Source organism: Lepisosteus platostomus, chromosome 12 (genome assembly GCF_059453375.1).
Source record: "Lepisosteus platostomus isolate fLepPlt1 chromosome 12, fLepPlt1.hap1, whole genome shotgun sequence".
NCBI lineage: Eukaryota > Metazoa > Chordata > Actinopteri > Semionotiformes > Lepisosteidae > Lepisosteus > Lepisosteus platostomus.
Genome location: NC_142622.1, coordinates 1,591,697 through 1,607,594, shown reverse-complemented (window position 1 = coordinate 1,607,594; position 15,898 = coordinate 1,591,697). Strand labels below are relative to the sequence as shown.

The 15,898-nt window shown below is 46.6% G+C and overlaps 1 protein-coding gene across 2 annotated transcripts in view; it reads right to left on the bottom strand.

Annotated features, from left to right (window-relative positions):
• Window positions 1-12,919, bottom strand: part of rapgef5a (Rap guanine nucleotide exchange factor (GEF) 5a) — a 75,477-nt gene extending 62,558 nt beyond the window's left edge. The window contains exons 1-5 of one of the 2 annotated variants that reach the window (XM_088600395.1): window positions 12,228-12,919; window positions 6,677-6,730; window positions 5,569-5,675; window positions 3,000-3,121; window positions 2,073-2,241 (exon numbers count right to left, since the gene is read on the bottom strand). In XM_088600395.1, coding sequence (XP_088456521.1) covers window positions 2,073-2,241; window positions 3,000-3,121; window positions 5,569-5,675; window positions 6,677-6,730; window positions 12,228-12,392 — 617 coding nt within the window. In that variant the 5' untranslated portion in view covers window positions 12,393-12,919. The remainder of the gene's footprint in view (window positions 1-2,072; window positions 2,242-2,999; window positions 3,122-5,568; window positions 5,676-6,676; window positions 6,731-12,227) is intronic. The other variant, XM_088600394.1, reaches the window with a different exon arrangement.
• Between the last annotated feature and the right edge of the window lie 2,979 nt (window positions 12,920-15,898).

The window sequence follows — 15,898 nt, the reverse complement described above, 5'->3', positions numbered from 1 at the left end:
CCTAAAGATGAATATTAAAACGCACTGTAGAACAGTTGGTTTTTGTTCTTCATACAGCAAGTGTAATTATCTTCCCTGATCCCCTGAGACCTCTGTGCTCAGAGCACTCTTCAAGCTGTGCTTCTTTGTGAAGTCAGTGCTGCACACAGAGGATTTGCAAGCTCAGTCCGTTTACCCAACTATTGCTTAAATTTTAATTTCCTGCCATCCAATGCACTAAAAAACACTGCGGCTACGTATGATTCTAATACTCCTGCATTATTAGTTTTAACATTATTTTCCAGTGCCCTTTGGGATGATTAGAACGATTCTCCTGTTTGTATATTTAGAAACCTGCGGCAGTCTCTCCGCACAGTTTCTGTCAAGAGAGTGACATATTTGGATCAGCAACCGTTCGGATTTGATGAGGTATCTTTACGAACACACTGGGAATAAAAGACTAAAAATAAAAAAATACAGGCAAGCTCCAATTCTGAGAGACAGTCTAATCTGTGTCTCGAGTTCAGAGAAGGGCTGACGAAGAGAAACGGATCCAGAACGTCTCTCGCTCCCCCCCCGAAATGAGTGAGAAATAAGCAGGTCCTCCCAGCTCGGAGACAGAACTGCGGCGAGGGTACAAGCTCAAGGTGTCAAGACTGCGAAGCCACAGAAGTGTGCAAGGGTACATTTCATATACGTGACCTACTCTCATCGATAGGAATTACTGATGTTAAAACATGGATACTATATAAATACGGTGACCGTGGTGCGCAGACCTCAACAGCAGCAGCTGTGCCAAGGCCAACAGGACAGCTCCGGCCGGTGCAATCCCCTACAGGAGGCGCTGTGAGGATTATCCATGGGAATCTGGTGGGGAGGGAGTCCAAAATCCCTACAAAATGGGTCCAAAGAAACTCCACCGCTCAAGATCGGCAACAGTGGGCTGACCGGCTGACCAGGAGCCCTTGAAGCAGAAGGAATTCCAAAACAATGCACGCTCGCACGTCGGCGTCGGCCCACCCCACGGGATTGGAACGGAGAACCGACAACCGCCGACACCCCACAGGGAAAAGCAAGCGTGGGAGGACGAGCCGAGCCGGTCCGAGGCCCGCCGCTCGGAGGACCGGATGGGCAGGTGGGTCGAAGACTTCTGCTCATCGCTCAGCTGCTGCCTGTGAGCGCAGCTCCAGCACAAACCCCGCGGGCGCCGGGCGCCAGGTCTGCGGGCGGGAAGCAGGCCTGAAGGTGCCCACTGAAAAGTCTGGAAACCGACTCCTCTGTCTCAGAGACCTTGAGCCCTTTTAAGCACATTTTTGTATGAATTGATTGCTCCACCCCCACATTTTGTTCGGGGACTTGAAGGTGCCTTGAATCACTAGCAGAGGTCAGTGGATGTACATGTGTCAAATAAATATAAGGAGGATGTGGCAGCATTTACACGTGATCATTGAACCACTCGCTTTCACACAATCCCACAATTCCTGCACCGCTGCAAATAACTATGACAACCACGCAAGAGGACTGCACATAGCGGTTTGCTGTAAATGTGAGGAAATTCAGGTGGGGAGCTGCGTCAGCATGCGCAGGCTGCGAAGGAACAAGCAATAGGTTTATTCCAGGCTGAAAAGAGAAGAAAGAAAACAACGTTTCAGCCGTGGAGCCTTCTTCAGGTGTGAGCCTTCCTCACACCTGAAGAAGGCTCCACAGCCGAAACGTTGCGTCTTCTTTCTTCTCTCGTCAATGTGAAAAAATGCCTGCCGCCAAAGGAACAACAGTAGAAAAGCCAGTCTGTTTTCTGAGCCACATGCAGTCAATTCTTTATAACCTAAGCCAGCACACCGTTTTTAATGCTCAACGGTTCACTGCATTATCACTGCTAAACCTGCAGTCTTTGTGTTCCAGCAACGTACACTCATTATTACTACATCGAAACGTCCTCGCGATAACCCGATCATAAATCTGTTAACCGCATGAACTGTCGCAGACGCCAGTACCTCGAAAATGGGTTCGTTCAGAGAGTGACTCAGTTCCATTCTGTCAAAAAATAGTAAATTAGTAAATAATTAATAGTAGATACGGTCGGCTGTACTCACGGACTGCTCACTCCGACGCGGAACTGCACGTAGGGCACGAGCTGCAGGAGCAGCCGGACGCTGTCCTGCCAGTCCTTCTCGCTCTTGAACTCGCAGTGCTGCAGCTCGCACTCATCGTAGGAGAACTGGTAGAACACATTGGAGTCCTCAAACACGACGTGCTGGTCGACTGCCAGGGACAGAGGACGAGGTGAGGTTCTGTGGTTTTTTTACGGCAGGGATTCGGTTGGGGAAATCAAATCACCGCTTTGTTTAAAAAGGCTACAAGAACAAACATTTAAAAAAAAAAAGACTGAAAAAGCAAAGGGGCGCTGGAAAATCTGAACGCCCCTGCTCACTCATGCAACTAGCTGCCTTTCTGACAGCAGCGCAGATTGCTCTGGCTCCGAGGACAGACCCTGCTGCTCCTGCTGGGCTGGGCCTCCTCCCTGGCAGCAGATACGTGGGCACCAGGTGGGCGGCAGAGGCTGTGGAGCCGCACACCCACACCCACCCACCTCACAGCAGCCTTTCAACCCAACCAGGAGCAGGAAACGCAGAGCAGCGCAGCATCCGCCAGTTATACAACGAGGAAATAACTCAGGAGGACTGAAAATGTCCCTCCTTCCCCCCCTCACCCCGTACACCTCCACCAATGTGACAGAGGTCAACGGAGATAAAAATGCAGATGAAAAAAATAAAATTGTGAACAGACTTGAGCTGTGGGGTTTTAATAAGGACTGGCTCCAAATGCAAAGCAATCACCACCTGTGATTCTCTTCCCAGACAGCACATTTTTAGACCCGCTGTGCTTCCTTTATATTACTGTCCCCGTAGGGCCAGTGGCTGCCACTCCCTTCTTTGTGTAGAGTCCGACCTGCCTGCGCCCTTGCTCCTGGCTTGAGAGCAGAGCAACCTGCAACCTGCAGTGGACCTGCAGGCACCTACCTGACAGCAGAATGCCCAGCTCCAGCAGGACCTGCCACACCCTGGCCGCCACCGCCCGGCACTGCACGAACAAGCACTGCTCCAGCAGCCACTGCACCAGCTCCAGACCCACATAGCTCCTCCTGGAGAGACAGAAGAGTCCGGCTCAGGTACGAATCCCACCCCACCCCCTCCAGCCCCACACAGCTCCTCCTGGAGAGACAGAAGAGTCCAGCTCAGGTGCGAATCCCACCCCACCCCCTCCAGACCCACAGAGCTCCTCCTGGAGAGACAGAAGAGTCCGGCTCAGGGACGAATCCTACCCCACCCCCTCCAGACCCACAGAGCTCCTCCTGGAGAGACAGAAGAGTCCGGCTCAGGGACGAATCCCACCCCACCCCCTCCAGACCCACAGAGCTCCTCCTGGAGAGACAGAAGAGTCCGGCTCAGGGACGAATCCCACCCCACCCCCTCCAGACCCACAGAGCTCCTCCTGGAGAGACAGGAGAGTCCGGTTCAGGTACGAATCCTACCCCACCCCCTCCAGACCCACATAGCTCCTCCTGGAGAGACAGGAGAGTCCGGTTCAGGTACGAATCCTACCCCACCCCCTCCAGACCCACAGAGCTCCTCCTGGAGAGACAGGAGAGTCCGGCTCAGGTACGAATCCTACCCCACCCCCTCCAGACCCACAGAGCTCCTCCTGGAGAGACAGAAGAGTCCGGCTCAGGTACGAATCCTACCCCACCCCCTCCAGCCCCACACAGCTCCTCCTGGAGAGACAGAAGAGTCCGGCTCAGGTACGAATCCCACCCCACCCCCTCCAGACCCACATAGCTCCTCCTGGAGAGACAGGAGAGTCCGGCTCAGGTACGAATCCCACCCTACCCCTTCCAGCCCCACACAGCTCCTCCTGGAGAGACAGAAGAGTCCAGCTCAGGTGTGAATCCCACCCCACCCCCTCCAGACCCACATAGCTCCTCCTGGAGAGACAGGAGAGTCCGGCTCAGGTACGAATCCCACCCTACCCCTTCAAGCCCCACACAGCTCCTCCTGGAGAGACAGAAGAGTCCGGCTCAGGTACGAATCCCAACCCTCCCCACCCCAGGAGAACGCATTCCCACCTGCACCAAGTATTTCCCACTGTGTGGCACCATGAACACACAGCGCTGTTCCTGTGCAACTGACAGCTCACCGCAAGGTGGCACGGAATGGTGTTCACCAGTTCAGAACATCATCCCAGGGAGTGGAACCCTAACCAGCTGAGTAGAACATGCTGTAGCTCAGTACGACACAGGGAACTCCTTCTACCCACACTAAGGAAGTGAAACGAAAATATACAGAATGCAAATGCCAGGGCTTGATGAGAAACAACATCCCATATACTGATGTTCTGTTATTTAATTATTTAATAAGTAATTAATTAAGACTGAGGCTGTAGTAGATGGGTAATAACATTTACAGTAACAACAGCAATTATATAACTGCAGCGTATGCAGTTACAAAATTTAGCTACTGGTCAGCTACATAACTCATTCTCATTACTCTGCATGCATGTTCTGTGCATTAATTTTCTTTATCACTGGATTAAGCACAGGTCATCCCTGTCAAAGAGATTTTAACAGGTTAAATAAAGTATTAAATCAACAGATGCTCATACCTGGGACTTTGTGAACATCTTAATTACTTAAAGCTGTCATTGCATTAAAATAAATGTGATTGAGGAAGGTTCGTGTTAAATTACCATTATGTATGAAATTACCTTATTCAGCCAACATGCCCGGCTGGGTTACATGAAAAGACTTAGGTGTGGATTTAATTCAAACTGCAGTCACCCCACTAAACACAATTGCATGACTAGCCTGGGGCTGCAGGGTGGGTTTTGACCTGACAGAAACAAGACAGCACCGGCACAACAGAAGTCACCACCACGAGCCTGGTTTGTAAATACTGTAGCAGCTGGCAGGTGGGTGAAAATTTTGGATGTAATCCTGCCTTCAGGCTATTAATAGAAGGATTCTTCTCCACACAACAGGCCCAGAAGAATATAAAGACTAAAACACTGAGACTTGAATAGTGAGACAGTTAATGAACTCATGAGAATGAGGTGTGGGTGTCCTGTTCTTGCAGAAGAGAGATCCTCACCCCATTTCCACAATGACCTTCAGCATCTGCTCTGCAATGAAGAAGCGGGTTCAGACCTCAGCTCCTCTACCCCTGCCACGGACTCACACCGATGCCTTTTTCTCTTCTCACACTGCTTGTCTGACTTTTTTGCTTGAGGTGTATGTTATTTAACTTCTTGTTGCTGCTGCTGTTCTGTGTTTATGTTTCCTTAATGTCTTCGTATCGGAACACACATGCAAATAAGCGTTTCATTAAATAAACTGAACCGAACCGAACCGAACCTCACACAGCCTCGCTGCACCCATCGAGATAAGTGAACTTCGACTCAGCATTTTATTTCAGCAGGACTTGTCATTATTATCTTATGAGACACAGAGGCAGGACAGCCAGGGCAACCAGCACAGGAAAGAGGTCTCTTCTGCAAAGAGTTTCCGCAGTGCTGCCACACGCTGCAAGGCATTACCTTATAATCCTGGCCAGGTGAATCCTGTCTCTCGCAGGGTACAGGCTGTGAGACAGGAACGCGTTCCTCAGGGCTCTTCCAGCACAGGGGAAACTCTCTGCGCAGACCTGAAGGAAACAGAACCGCAGGACCAGCCTTTAGATCGGGTCTTCTGCTTACAGCACGAACAAGAAGCAATAACATGCCATACACTTCTCCAGCAACCCATACGGGTACACACTGTACTGTACAGCACAGGTGTGACATCGTCCTCAGGCCAAGCAATTCAACTGAGGATCCTGTATGTACGGTGCAGCACCTAGAGACAGAACAAAAACCTGCACCATTCAGAAGCCAATAACCACAGAAACATGCATATTCTTCCACAAATGTAAATACAAAGCCCTTTTTATTCAATATTGACCACCAACAATCTGGAAATAATTGTATCAGTAGACAACAACATGAAATTTCAAAATCCATCTGCAAGAGTACAGTGTCCCGCTTCAAAACCGCTTCATAGTAACTATACGGTATATGAAAGACCTGTGACATATCTGCTTACATAAGTGACCCTACTGTACATCAATGCCACACTCTCACTGATGGGATGCTGGCTCCATTTTAAAAAGGCATTTGGAAGCAAACCAGTAGCTACTCGGTCTATTTCATTTTAATGTGAAAGCGTGCCGGTCTGTTTTTTGAGTGAAGTAAATTTTAGGAAATGCAGATGCTTCACGGGCATGGAAATGCATATTAGGATTCCATGCAAGTCAGCAGAGAGTTGGAACATGGTATTTCCACTCATGTTTCTTCATCTGTGACCCTGAAGTTCTTCTCCCAGGTACAGCTTCCACCGCAGAAAGGGTGGAGTGTAGCAAATGTCCTTCCAGTTGTTTGGTACAGTATGTACAGGACTGGTATCCCCTCTGAACACTTTAAACCAGCGGCTAGAGGGTCAGTTTCCCCTCTTCAGCTACAGGAATTAGTTCGTTTCAACAGAGACTCTCTCCTCACAGGACACTTCTCTAGGAGTTAACACAGTTCCTAGCTGTGCCAAAAGAAGGCATGTTGAAGAGAAAAGAATTTCTGAATGAAATAAAACATATTTCTATATCACAAGCTTTACCTTCTGTTTTGAAATCTCGGTGCTCTGTCCAGGAATGGTATCAGGTGCTGATTGCTGAGGGAGACAAAAGGAAACCGTGAACTCAACACTGTAAGAACAGATCTAACAGAGATCTAACTCTCCCGCGCCTCAGCTCCTGAGCTCACTCGATCAGCAGCCCATCTCTGCCACTGCTTCCCAATGCTTTCGCAGTCAGCGGTCGGTTTGCAGGACGTAGGTGAGAGGTCAGCGATCACAGGTATATTACGACACGAGGAAACTGCTGAGGGGCTCTAAAAACAAGTCCTTGTGCTGCAGTTACTCCCCCTCATGAATAAATGTTTCTACAGTAAGCACTTGACATAAGGACTGTATTACATCATACTAGTGTCAGCAACTTACTGTTTATATCCCCGTATTGGAAATGCATATCTGCATCAAGCCTGTCACGGGTCACTACACTATTGAGCTCATTGACATGAAACCGGTTTCCCTGACAATGTTCATAGAAGGACCGTCAGGTCAAGTATGTTCTGGAAAGACGGAAAACCACACAAATGTCATCTCTTTCATTAGAATGTCTCATATTTAGAATGTCAAATATCCAATGCAAGAAGAGCCAGAAAATAAGAATTAAGCATTACTGAAAATTACAGGCTTTTTTATTTCAAGTATGCGTATTCTTCACTGTTCTGTATTTTACACATTTATGAGGCAAACCCTGCATTTCATGTTTTAACCTTCTTTGGTCCCCTTCTTTCCAGTTTCTGCCAGCATAACGTGTCACATTACAATGTAACAGTTTGGGAAGGAGGAGTCATGTCAAACCAGTAGACAAGCATTGACACTTCTGTAGACATGCAACGCAGCATTTCTCTTCTGGAGGAAGGGGACAGAATGTAATAAAGGCACAATGCATTCGAACAAGGCTGCCTATGGCTTGCACGAGCAGTGAGTAGATCATGCTCATGAACCAAAGGCCTTGAGCCAACGTTACCATCACCATTCCCACACAACACAGCACTGGCTGCGGATGCAGAGGGGGTGGACACAGGGCACATCTGTTAGATACAGCGCCTCTCTGCACTCCTGCGTCGTTCAGGCTTCTAGTGCTACAAGACCGCTATACACCCTGCAGGAGCTGAAGAAGCGTCTCTGCTTTGCATGCGGCATCGCCGAAGGTCCATCAGCTCAAGAGAGGGCGCGCTGTGTCCGAGAGCAACACAGGCAGAAAAAACGACCCTTACCGAGATTCAGGGAAGTCAGTCTCCAAACCCCTCACTCTCATTCTCTCCAACCCTCGCTGTAAGTGTCCCTGGCGGCAACATGCTTTCTATCATGCCTGTTTTCACAGTTTCTACTCAAATTCATGCTGTCACATATAATCAAATGTGAGGAGCACATTTATGACTTAACCAACCAGCTTGCTAAGAGACAGCAGGGTCATCGGTGTGGCCCACCATGGAGTGTGAAATAAATACAGTACCTGTGTGAACACACATCCCAGAGATGCAAAGGGCATGAACCAGCAGCAATGACGGGCATCTGGAGACATACCAAATATCATCCTGTGATATTTTACTCTTAATATAGTGCACAAGTTTTTTATTCCTATCATGATTTTAATGATTTAATTATTTGCACAGAGCTTTCAATTTCGTGATCGCCAAAATCTGCCTACCGGTGCGAGTCTTAATGTACAGTGCTTGCTTTATGTACAGTGAACGAGTTCTGCCATAGAAACAATTATGACAGGCTGGTCATATTTTTATTGACAGAAAACACTGATATTGAGGTTCCATCAGCAGAAAACTTCAAGCACCATCTTTAGAAGGTCTTTGGTTCACTTAACAACTACAAAACAGGCTAGATGGATCGAATGGCTTCCTCTTGCGTTATCTGACAGGCCAAGACAAGCTAATGCAGAAAAGTCTCAGGAGTCTTATAGTTACATTTTCTTCAGCAAGGGATTTTCAATATGTTTCTGCACACGTCAGGCTTTCTTTTCTGTTGGCAACCCTTTCCAGGGACACATCTGGCAGTGGAGCGATGCAGAAGAGCACATCTGCGCAGGAGGTGTGCGCACCTTGCAGAGCGGAGTGCTGGGACACGAGCTAAAGCTCCATCGACTTTCAACTTCAAAGAACAAATGCTCCCTGCCGATTGGCTGAGAGCAGGTCGTTATCTGCCAGAAAGGGATTATCTTAAGCTTAAAATGTTCTGCTCCGCACCGTTCTGTCTGCTCTCGTTTGATTTTTTAATGATAAATCTGTCACACAAATAAAGGAATCAAGCAAGCGGAATTCCACTTCAGAAACATCTAAAAAATGCAAGACGCCATTCAAATAAGAATAAAGGTATATTACGCCATCAAATTAGGAAAAAAATAATTCTCGTACAACATCATGCTTGCAATGTAGGCGGGAAGATGGCAAAAAAAATTCAGCAGCAAGTAAGCAAAGAAAATATCAAAACATAAGCCAATGTCTGCCGTTAAGAAATGAACAGTATCTGTATGAATATAAAGTGATGGATTCATTCATTAAATGGCTGGGTATTTGTTCCAGACTCCCTCTGCCCTTTGTGTAACGGCAGGTCTCTGTTCTTAGTTGTAGATGCACTTCCACTGGTTCTCTCTGGCTCATTCTGAGGAGACCTGCTGAGTCGACTTTGTCGATGCCTTTGAAAACTCTGAACACTTGTACGAGGTCCCTTTGCAGTCTGCTCTGTTCACAACCAAACTCTTTCAGCGCCTTCAGCCTGTCCGAGGAGGAGACGCCTGGAAGCCCCAGAATGTAGCCGATTGCGCTCCTCTGGACTAATCCCAGAGCAGCAGTGTCTTTTCTATACAGTTGTGTTCAAAACCGCACATAATGTTCCCAATGAGGCTATACTAGTGAGTTCTGCATTTGCTTGCATTACTCTAGAATTTCATTTACGGCTTCTAAAAATGCTAAGCAACACAACAGTTAATACACAGACCTTTGTTGGATATCACCGTGTGTCTAACGACCAGAGACAAGCATATTACCCAAATATACATATTTGCATACTATTATCACATTTAGGGAGCACTAAATCAAAAAGGGCCATTTAGACAATGTTCACAGTGCCTGGGCATGCTGTCGTCCTGTCACACAGGAGTTTCTCAGTGACTGATGTGTCTGCCAGCAGAGAGCTGCAGGCTCTGCGGGCTCAGCTTCTCTCCAGTCCCGTGAGGGGCTCAGTGCAGAGCCATGTGCAGTTCATGTGTGCGCACGCTGGAGTGCCCCACTTGTGTCATTTATTCATGGTCACGCCCAGAGAGCCCAACGACAGAACACAGGCCCAGCGCAGTGCAAACAGTGACTCAGAGCGCAGCAGAGGAGCTTCAAGTGCAGGGCCTGGCTGAATTCTCCCATTCACTACGCAGAGAGAAACAAACACACTGAAGAGAACCGAAAACGCTGATGTTTATTTAATGGGAGGGACTCAGACACAGCAATCCAGTCCTTACCTAAATGCTTAAAAACCATGACAAGCTATTCATACACACCAGCTCTGCTACATGATTTTATCTTCCACTACAACCTTTATAAATATTAGCTGAACCTTTACAATGGGCCACTCTGTCTGAGTAGCTTTGAAGACTGTAGCGTTTTGTTCTCCGAGCACTGCAGTGACTTACTAGAATCCTTCTCTAGGCAAAGATAAATGTCTCAACATCTGTCTTTGCCAGTACTCTGTTCATTAGTCATCATTAATGGGTTCAGTGGTTACGAACCTCTTTCTAATCTGTGGGAAAACGATTGAAAGAAAATGTATTACGATGTTTTTAACAGTGTTCTGTCATTTCTATCTCCAGCCATTTCCTGTACGTCATTTTACTCTGCAGGAAACAATGCAGAAGATAAGATCACTCCTGACAAGAGTGAGGACTGGCGCCACACTGGCCTCAGTCAGGCGGCTGGTCTCTGCAAGGTGCACTCAACTAAAACTTGAGGACGTTGGCTGTTTCAGGTGACTGTCAGTGGACTGGAGGCTTGCAGCCTAAAGGCTGGAGTACAATATCGCTCCCCTGCATGGAGCCTGAACTCACAAACACTGCTCTCCAGCTGCCAACGGCTAAGGGGAGCAGTTTTCAGCTCTGTCTCTTACATACACTTATTTATACATGTCGGACGTTTTTCCCGTTTGCTTTTCAGATCGCCAAAGGAAAACACATCTTTAATGCTTATCAGTATTCTCTTCAAACCTGTCCGCTTCACTCTGGGAACGAAAGGACAGTAAAACCCATCCAGGCAGGAATTTAAATTCCGATTTCCCATGTCTTGTACACTTACTGGCACCAGAACAAAGTGGAAACTGAGATTTAAATGTGATATGATCATGGGAAAGACATTACTTGGTTATTTGGTAAGCCTGGCATGTGTACTTGATAATTAAAACATTTGAAAATTTCCCTTTGAGCTCTCTGCTTGCAAGCTCTCACACGTGATGATTTGACTCATTTAAGAACACTCACATCCCATTATCAACCTCTGCAGAGATTCCGAGTTAAATGAAGAACAATACAAGCCCACAGCATGAGCATTTGCCTGTCTTGATAAGATGTGAGTTCACAATCTTACGTGACACAGGCAGCCTGATGTGATTCCTACACAACCGAATTTCTCGACTGAACAGTACACTATGTAAAGACAGTACTTTTATCTAGGTATTTTTATAAAGAGCACTGAAGAAGATAAGATACTTCATATAAAACATTGTAACATGAGCTAACTCTCAGGTTAGCACGCACAGAAGCAGAACTGAAATAATGTAATCCATTTAACGCTACTTGACAACGTGTTTTCACGCAACATCATAAGACGGACAATTTCTTAGAAGGTCTCGTGGTAACCAACTGTACCAGTCCCCATCACAATTTTAACAATCTTTACAAAACTCCGTACCTCTAAACGCAACAGACATCGACAGCAGCTTTATGTTGCTCATACAGAGCCACGGCTCTCATTTGCCATTCAAAGCAGGAAAATTTGACTGTTCTGAAAATACACCTGCATGCCCTCTTTAATTAAAAAACAAAGGCACAAGCGTCTTAAAAAAATACAGACTGAATTTGAACCAGTGCCATGCGACATTTCTATTTCTATTCCATGAACTGTATTTCTACCTTTCCACCATTGGACAGGCAACACTTGCAGTGGGGTGTTTTTCTGAACGCTGTGCTGACATTTTATTTACCTATACGCTTCAAATATTTTAAGAACAACGTTTTCCGAACCGTCTTCATCGGAAGAGACCCCCCCAGCACGACCTCGCCTGCGGCCAGGCCGTGCCAAGTTGGCCACTCTGAACTCGGGTTCAGCCCGAACCCTTCCTCGCGGTGCCGTTGCCTTAGATACCGCGGCTGTTAATGTCAGCAACGAGAACGGACCCCCCAGTCCGCGATTCCAAAGGCGCTTCGGGGGGGGGGGGGATAGACACAGACGAAATATTCTCTTAAAATCATAACAGGCTCCCGACTCGAGTGCAATCGCATTCCCGGTATCCCGAAATTAAAAGGAGGAAGGAGCCTGGCGTTACTTACTGCCTCGGCACTTTTCTTCCTCAGATGCAATCCGTGCTTCAGCAGCGCAGGTAGGTCCCTGATCTTCTGCTTCAGCTGCACTTGCTCCCTGGCGCTCCGGCTCCAGCGCCAGGTGGCCAGCAGCCCCTCGTCCGCGGCGCAGGGCCGGTCTTCCGCGTCGCCCATGCCGTCTCCCCCCCCCCTCGCGCGCGGACAGCCGCCGCGCTTATCCCCGCGAGCTCCTCGCCGGCGGAGGGCAGGCTGCTCGCGACCCAGTTCCTGCAGCACGCGCCGACGCTCCACCCAGCGCCTCGCCGAGCATGTTGGACTGCGTGCGTCCACCCAGCCCGGGGGATGAGCTCATCCACAGGTGCAGGAAATATCGCCGTGCATCACTTCCACCTTCTCCTCGGGAGATCTCCCCCCGCCCCCCCTTCCCTGCTTTCGGTCCTCAGAGCAGAAGAGGCGAACAAAAAGCCATGTAGCTCCGTTGGAAAAGCGGGGGTGACTGCTACAAGCCTCTCCAAATGATTTTTTTTAGTGCTTATGCATAAATAAAAGGAAGGATGTCAGTTCTGGAAAGGCCAAACTAAACCATCCTGCAGGAGTGGGAGCGTCCCTGGACTCAGGGCTCAATTCCCCCTGGTGTCCTGGTTGCTGTGGTGCCCCGGAGCGAGGCGCTCGGCTCGCGTCGTTCTGCTAAATTCCCTGGTTACACGGCTAAATAAAAGCGTGCAACGCAAAGTGAACGCAGACTGACCTGAAAGCAGTTAGCCGAGACCTGGGTTTGACTCCTTACCTTCTGTGTGGAGTTTGCTTGGTCATGGTCTCTTTTCCAAGCTTTAAAACATGCCGGCTGTGTTCAACAGATCCCATGCAGCCCGTGTTTGAAATACAGAACAAATCTGTCCTTTTCCTCATTCTGAGTCTGAAGTATTAGACTATCAAAGGCGCCATTGTGAAAAAGTAACCAACCCTAACATGGATCACTAGGATCTTAACAAACATCTCTACTCAAAATAAAGATTCTTAGATTTTTTTTTTAAAAAAATAATAATTCCCATATCACAATATTTTAGAAGTGATAATTTTAGGAAAGTATTAATCACCCGAAAGGTTTAGTCACTATTGAACAACTGGTGTACAGGACATTGGAATCCCAGCAGAGAGTGAAACAGACTAGAATCTTGAAGTCAGAACTGGTTAGACAAGGCTGTAAAAACACAAGGAAAAATATCAATTATCCAGGAGTGTTCCTGATTTTTATCATATATTTCATAATATAGACAGCAGTCAAGCCCACAGTGGAGTGCTCTGAGAAATCAAATGGAACTGAAGGATTCAAAATAATCATTTAAATGCGCTGACCTAATAAAAGAAAAGAGATCATTACTTCCTTAGTGCAGGGTGTGTTCAGCTGTTTTAATGACCTCAGTGAAACACACATTTAAAATTGATGTCGGCTTTTCTATTTCAAAATAAAGAAGAGCAATATCATAAAACTTTATACAGTAATCCAGTTTTTTATAATCACGCATGGTCAATTTTGTAGCAGCTTCAAACCAAACAGTGCTTATTTTAACCACTTGCATTTTTTTAATCAAAATTTGTTTTGCAAATCAAGGCTTTGCATTTCTGAACAAGACCAAACAAAATCTTATTTCTAAACAAGGCAGATATATCTCATTTAAAAAGGCATTTTATATGATAAAATGTGCATAATCCTGCACCATTTCTAGAGAAAACAAATCTGTACTTTTACATTCTTGTATCCAAACTGTGAATTAAATTGTCAACAGTGTTTTTTAAACTATTTTTATTCAAATACAATGCAAAAACTGTCAATCTATATATGCGCAGTACTATATGTCTTAAGTTACCTGGCTTGAGTGAAGGATATTTCTTTTTTTCTCAACAATATTGGATGTTTATTGTTTTTTGCTTGCTGGAAAACAACTCACCTAACCCCCCGAAGTTCTGCTCTTTCACAGTAAAGCTAGGAGTGCCCTGCACAGACAAGCAGACAAAGACACAGAGCTGCAAAGGAGAGGAGACCAATCTACCCACCATGTTTTGGTTGCTGGCTGCGAATCAATGGTAAAAATGCAAGGCGTGTCAAATATTTGAAGTGCACAGCTATATTGCAACGCGCACAGAACATGACCAGTGTCAGCAATTTTTCAATTGCAATTTGACCTGGGGAGCTGTCTCCCGTGAGCTGTGTGGAAGAACTGTGCTCCTCCATACAGTACATCACAGGTTTAAGAGATGCAAATCCCACTAGTTCACGGTGATGCTCATTAGAATGTATTTGAGTTGACAAGACAAACCTGGAGCCAAGAGGCCTGACTCCAGGAGAAAATCTGAGACGTGCTTCTGTCATCTTCCTGCTGAAGAGCCTCTACCCCAGTATGACCAAGCCACTGGCCTCCCCTCTGCATCCCATAGCTGCCACTGCGAAGCCGGCTTTTTAATCATTTTTAATTCACTGAAATGAATTAGTTAATTAATTTCATGTTCGTGTGTGGTCGCCACCATTACCAAAAATGGCAAAACAGAATTTCGTCCTTTAGAAATGCTGGGTCTTTCCTTTCTGTAACATCAGCTGGGAAAACAGTTAAAGGCAGTAAAATTCCTTAGCACTTCATCCAGATCTTCTCCTTCTTTGGCATGATTTCCATGACTCTGACCAGGATAAGCAGACTGAACCAAGGGATGAATAATAAGCTTACAATGATCACTGTGTGGTACAGCAATACTACCATATGTGACAGAGATGCTCCACACAGGGCTGTGGCAACAGCACAGAGGATTATAGGCTGTGACTTAACATCAGTCAGTGGGATTCACACCATCCGCTGTCACAATAAAGCCCCATCCACCATTCAGGATCCCAGCCATCCCGGCCACAGACTGTTCTCCCCCCTGAGTTCGGGCAGGCGGTACCGCATTGTTAAAGCAGGGACCCCCAGGCTGAAGAACAGCTTCTGCCCTACAGCAGTGCGCATCACAACCAGCAGAGTGTGTGAGGCCTCAGAACTCAATGCACCTTCACTCTACACACTTTTGACTTGGACTACGATGTACATGTGATAACCACCATATATGTATTGTTCTCTACCATGTATTTATTGTTCTGTTTGTTCACTGGTTCTGTCTGATTGTATGTCCTAGCACTTTTTATTATAGTATGTACCGTTTTGTGATGTACTGTCTGCATTGTGTGGTGTTGTTTGTCTCACTGTGTCATCGGCTCTGTACTGTGCCTGTCCTGAGAGATCGGGGCGAATAAGAATTCCAATGTACACGTACATCCAGTATGGCAATAAACTCCTCTACTCTACTCTTGAAATGTATTATCAGACAAGGTACAGTAAAAGCTGTTGATTTCATTGAGAAGCCGTGCAAATAAAACGTACACAGTATCTTTCAAACTATAGAAGCAGTAGAATGACCACATATGTTAAAGTAATTGATTGTGATTTGTTACATATTCAAAATATTGTGTAATGAAAACACATTTCCAATCAACGTGGTTAGGCAGAAACAGAACATGAAGAAGCAATTCTTCTGGAAGACCCCTAATTCACCCTGTCACTGTACTGACAGTCAACAGGACTTAGAAGCACAGAACACCCAGTCCCAGAGTACTCTAAATTCACTCATTCTTCAATCCACAGTAAATCGCAGTG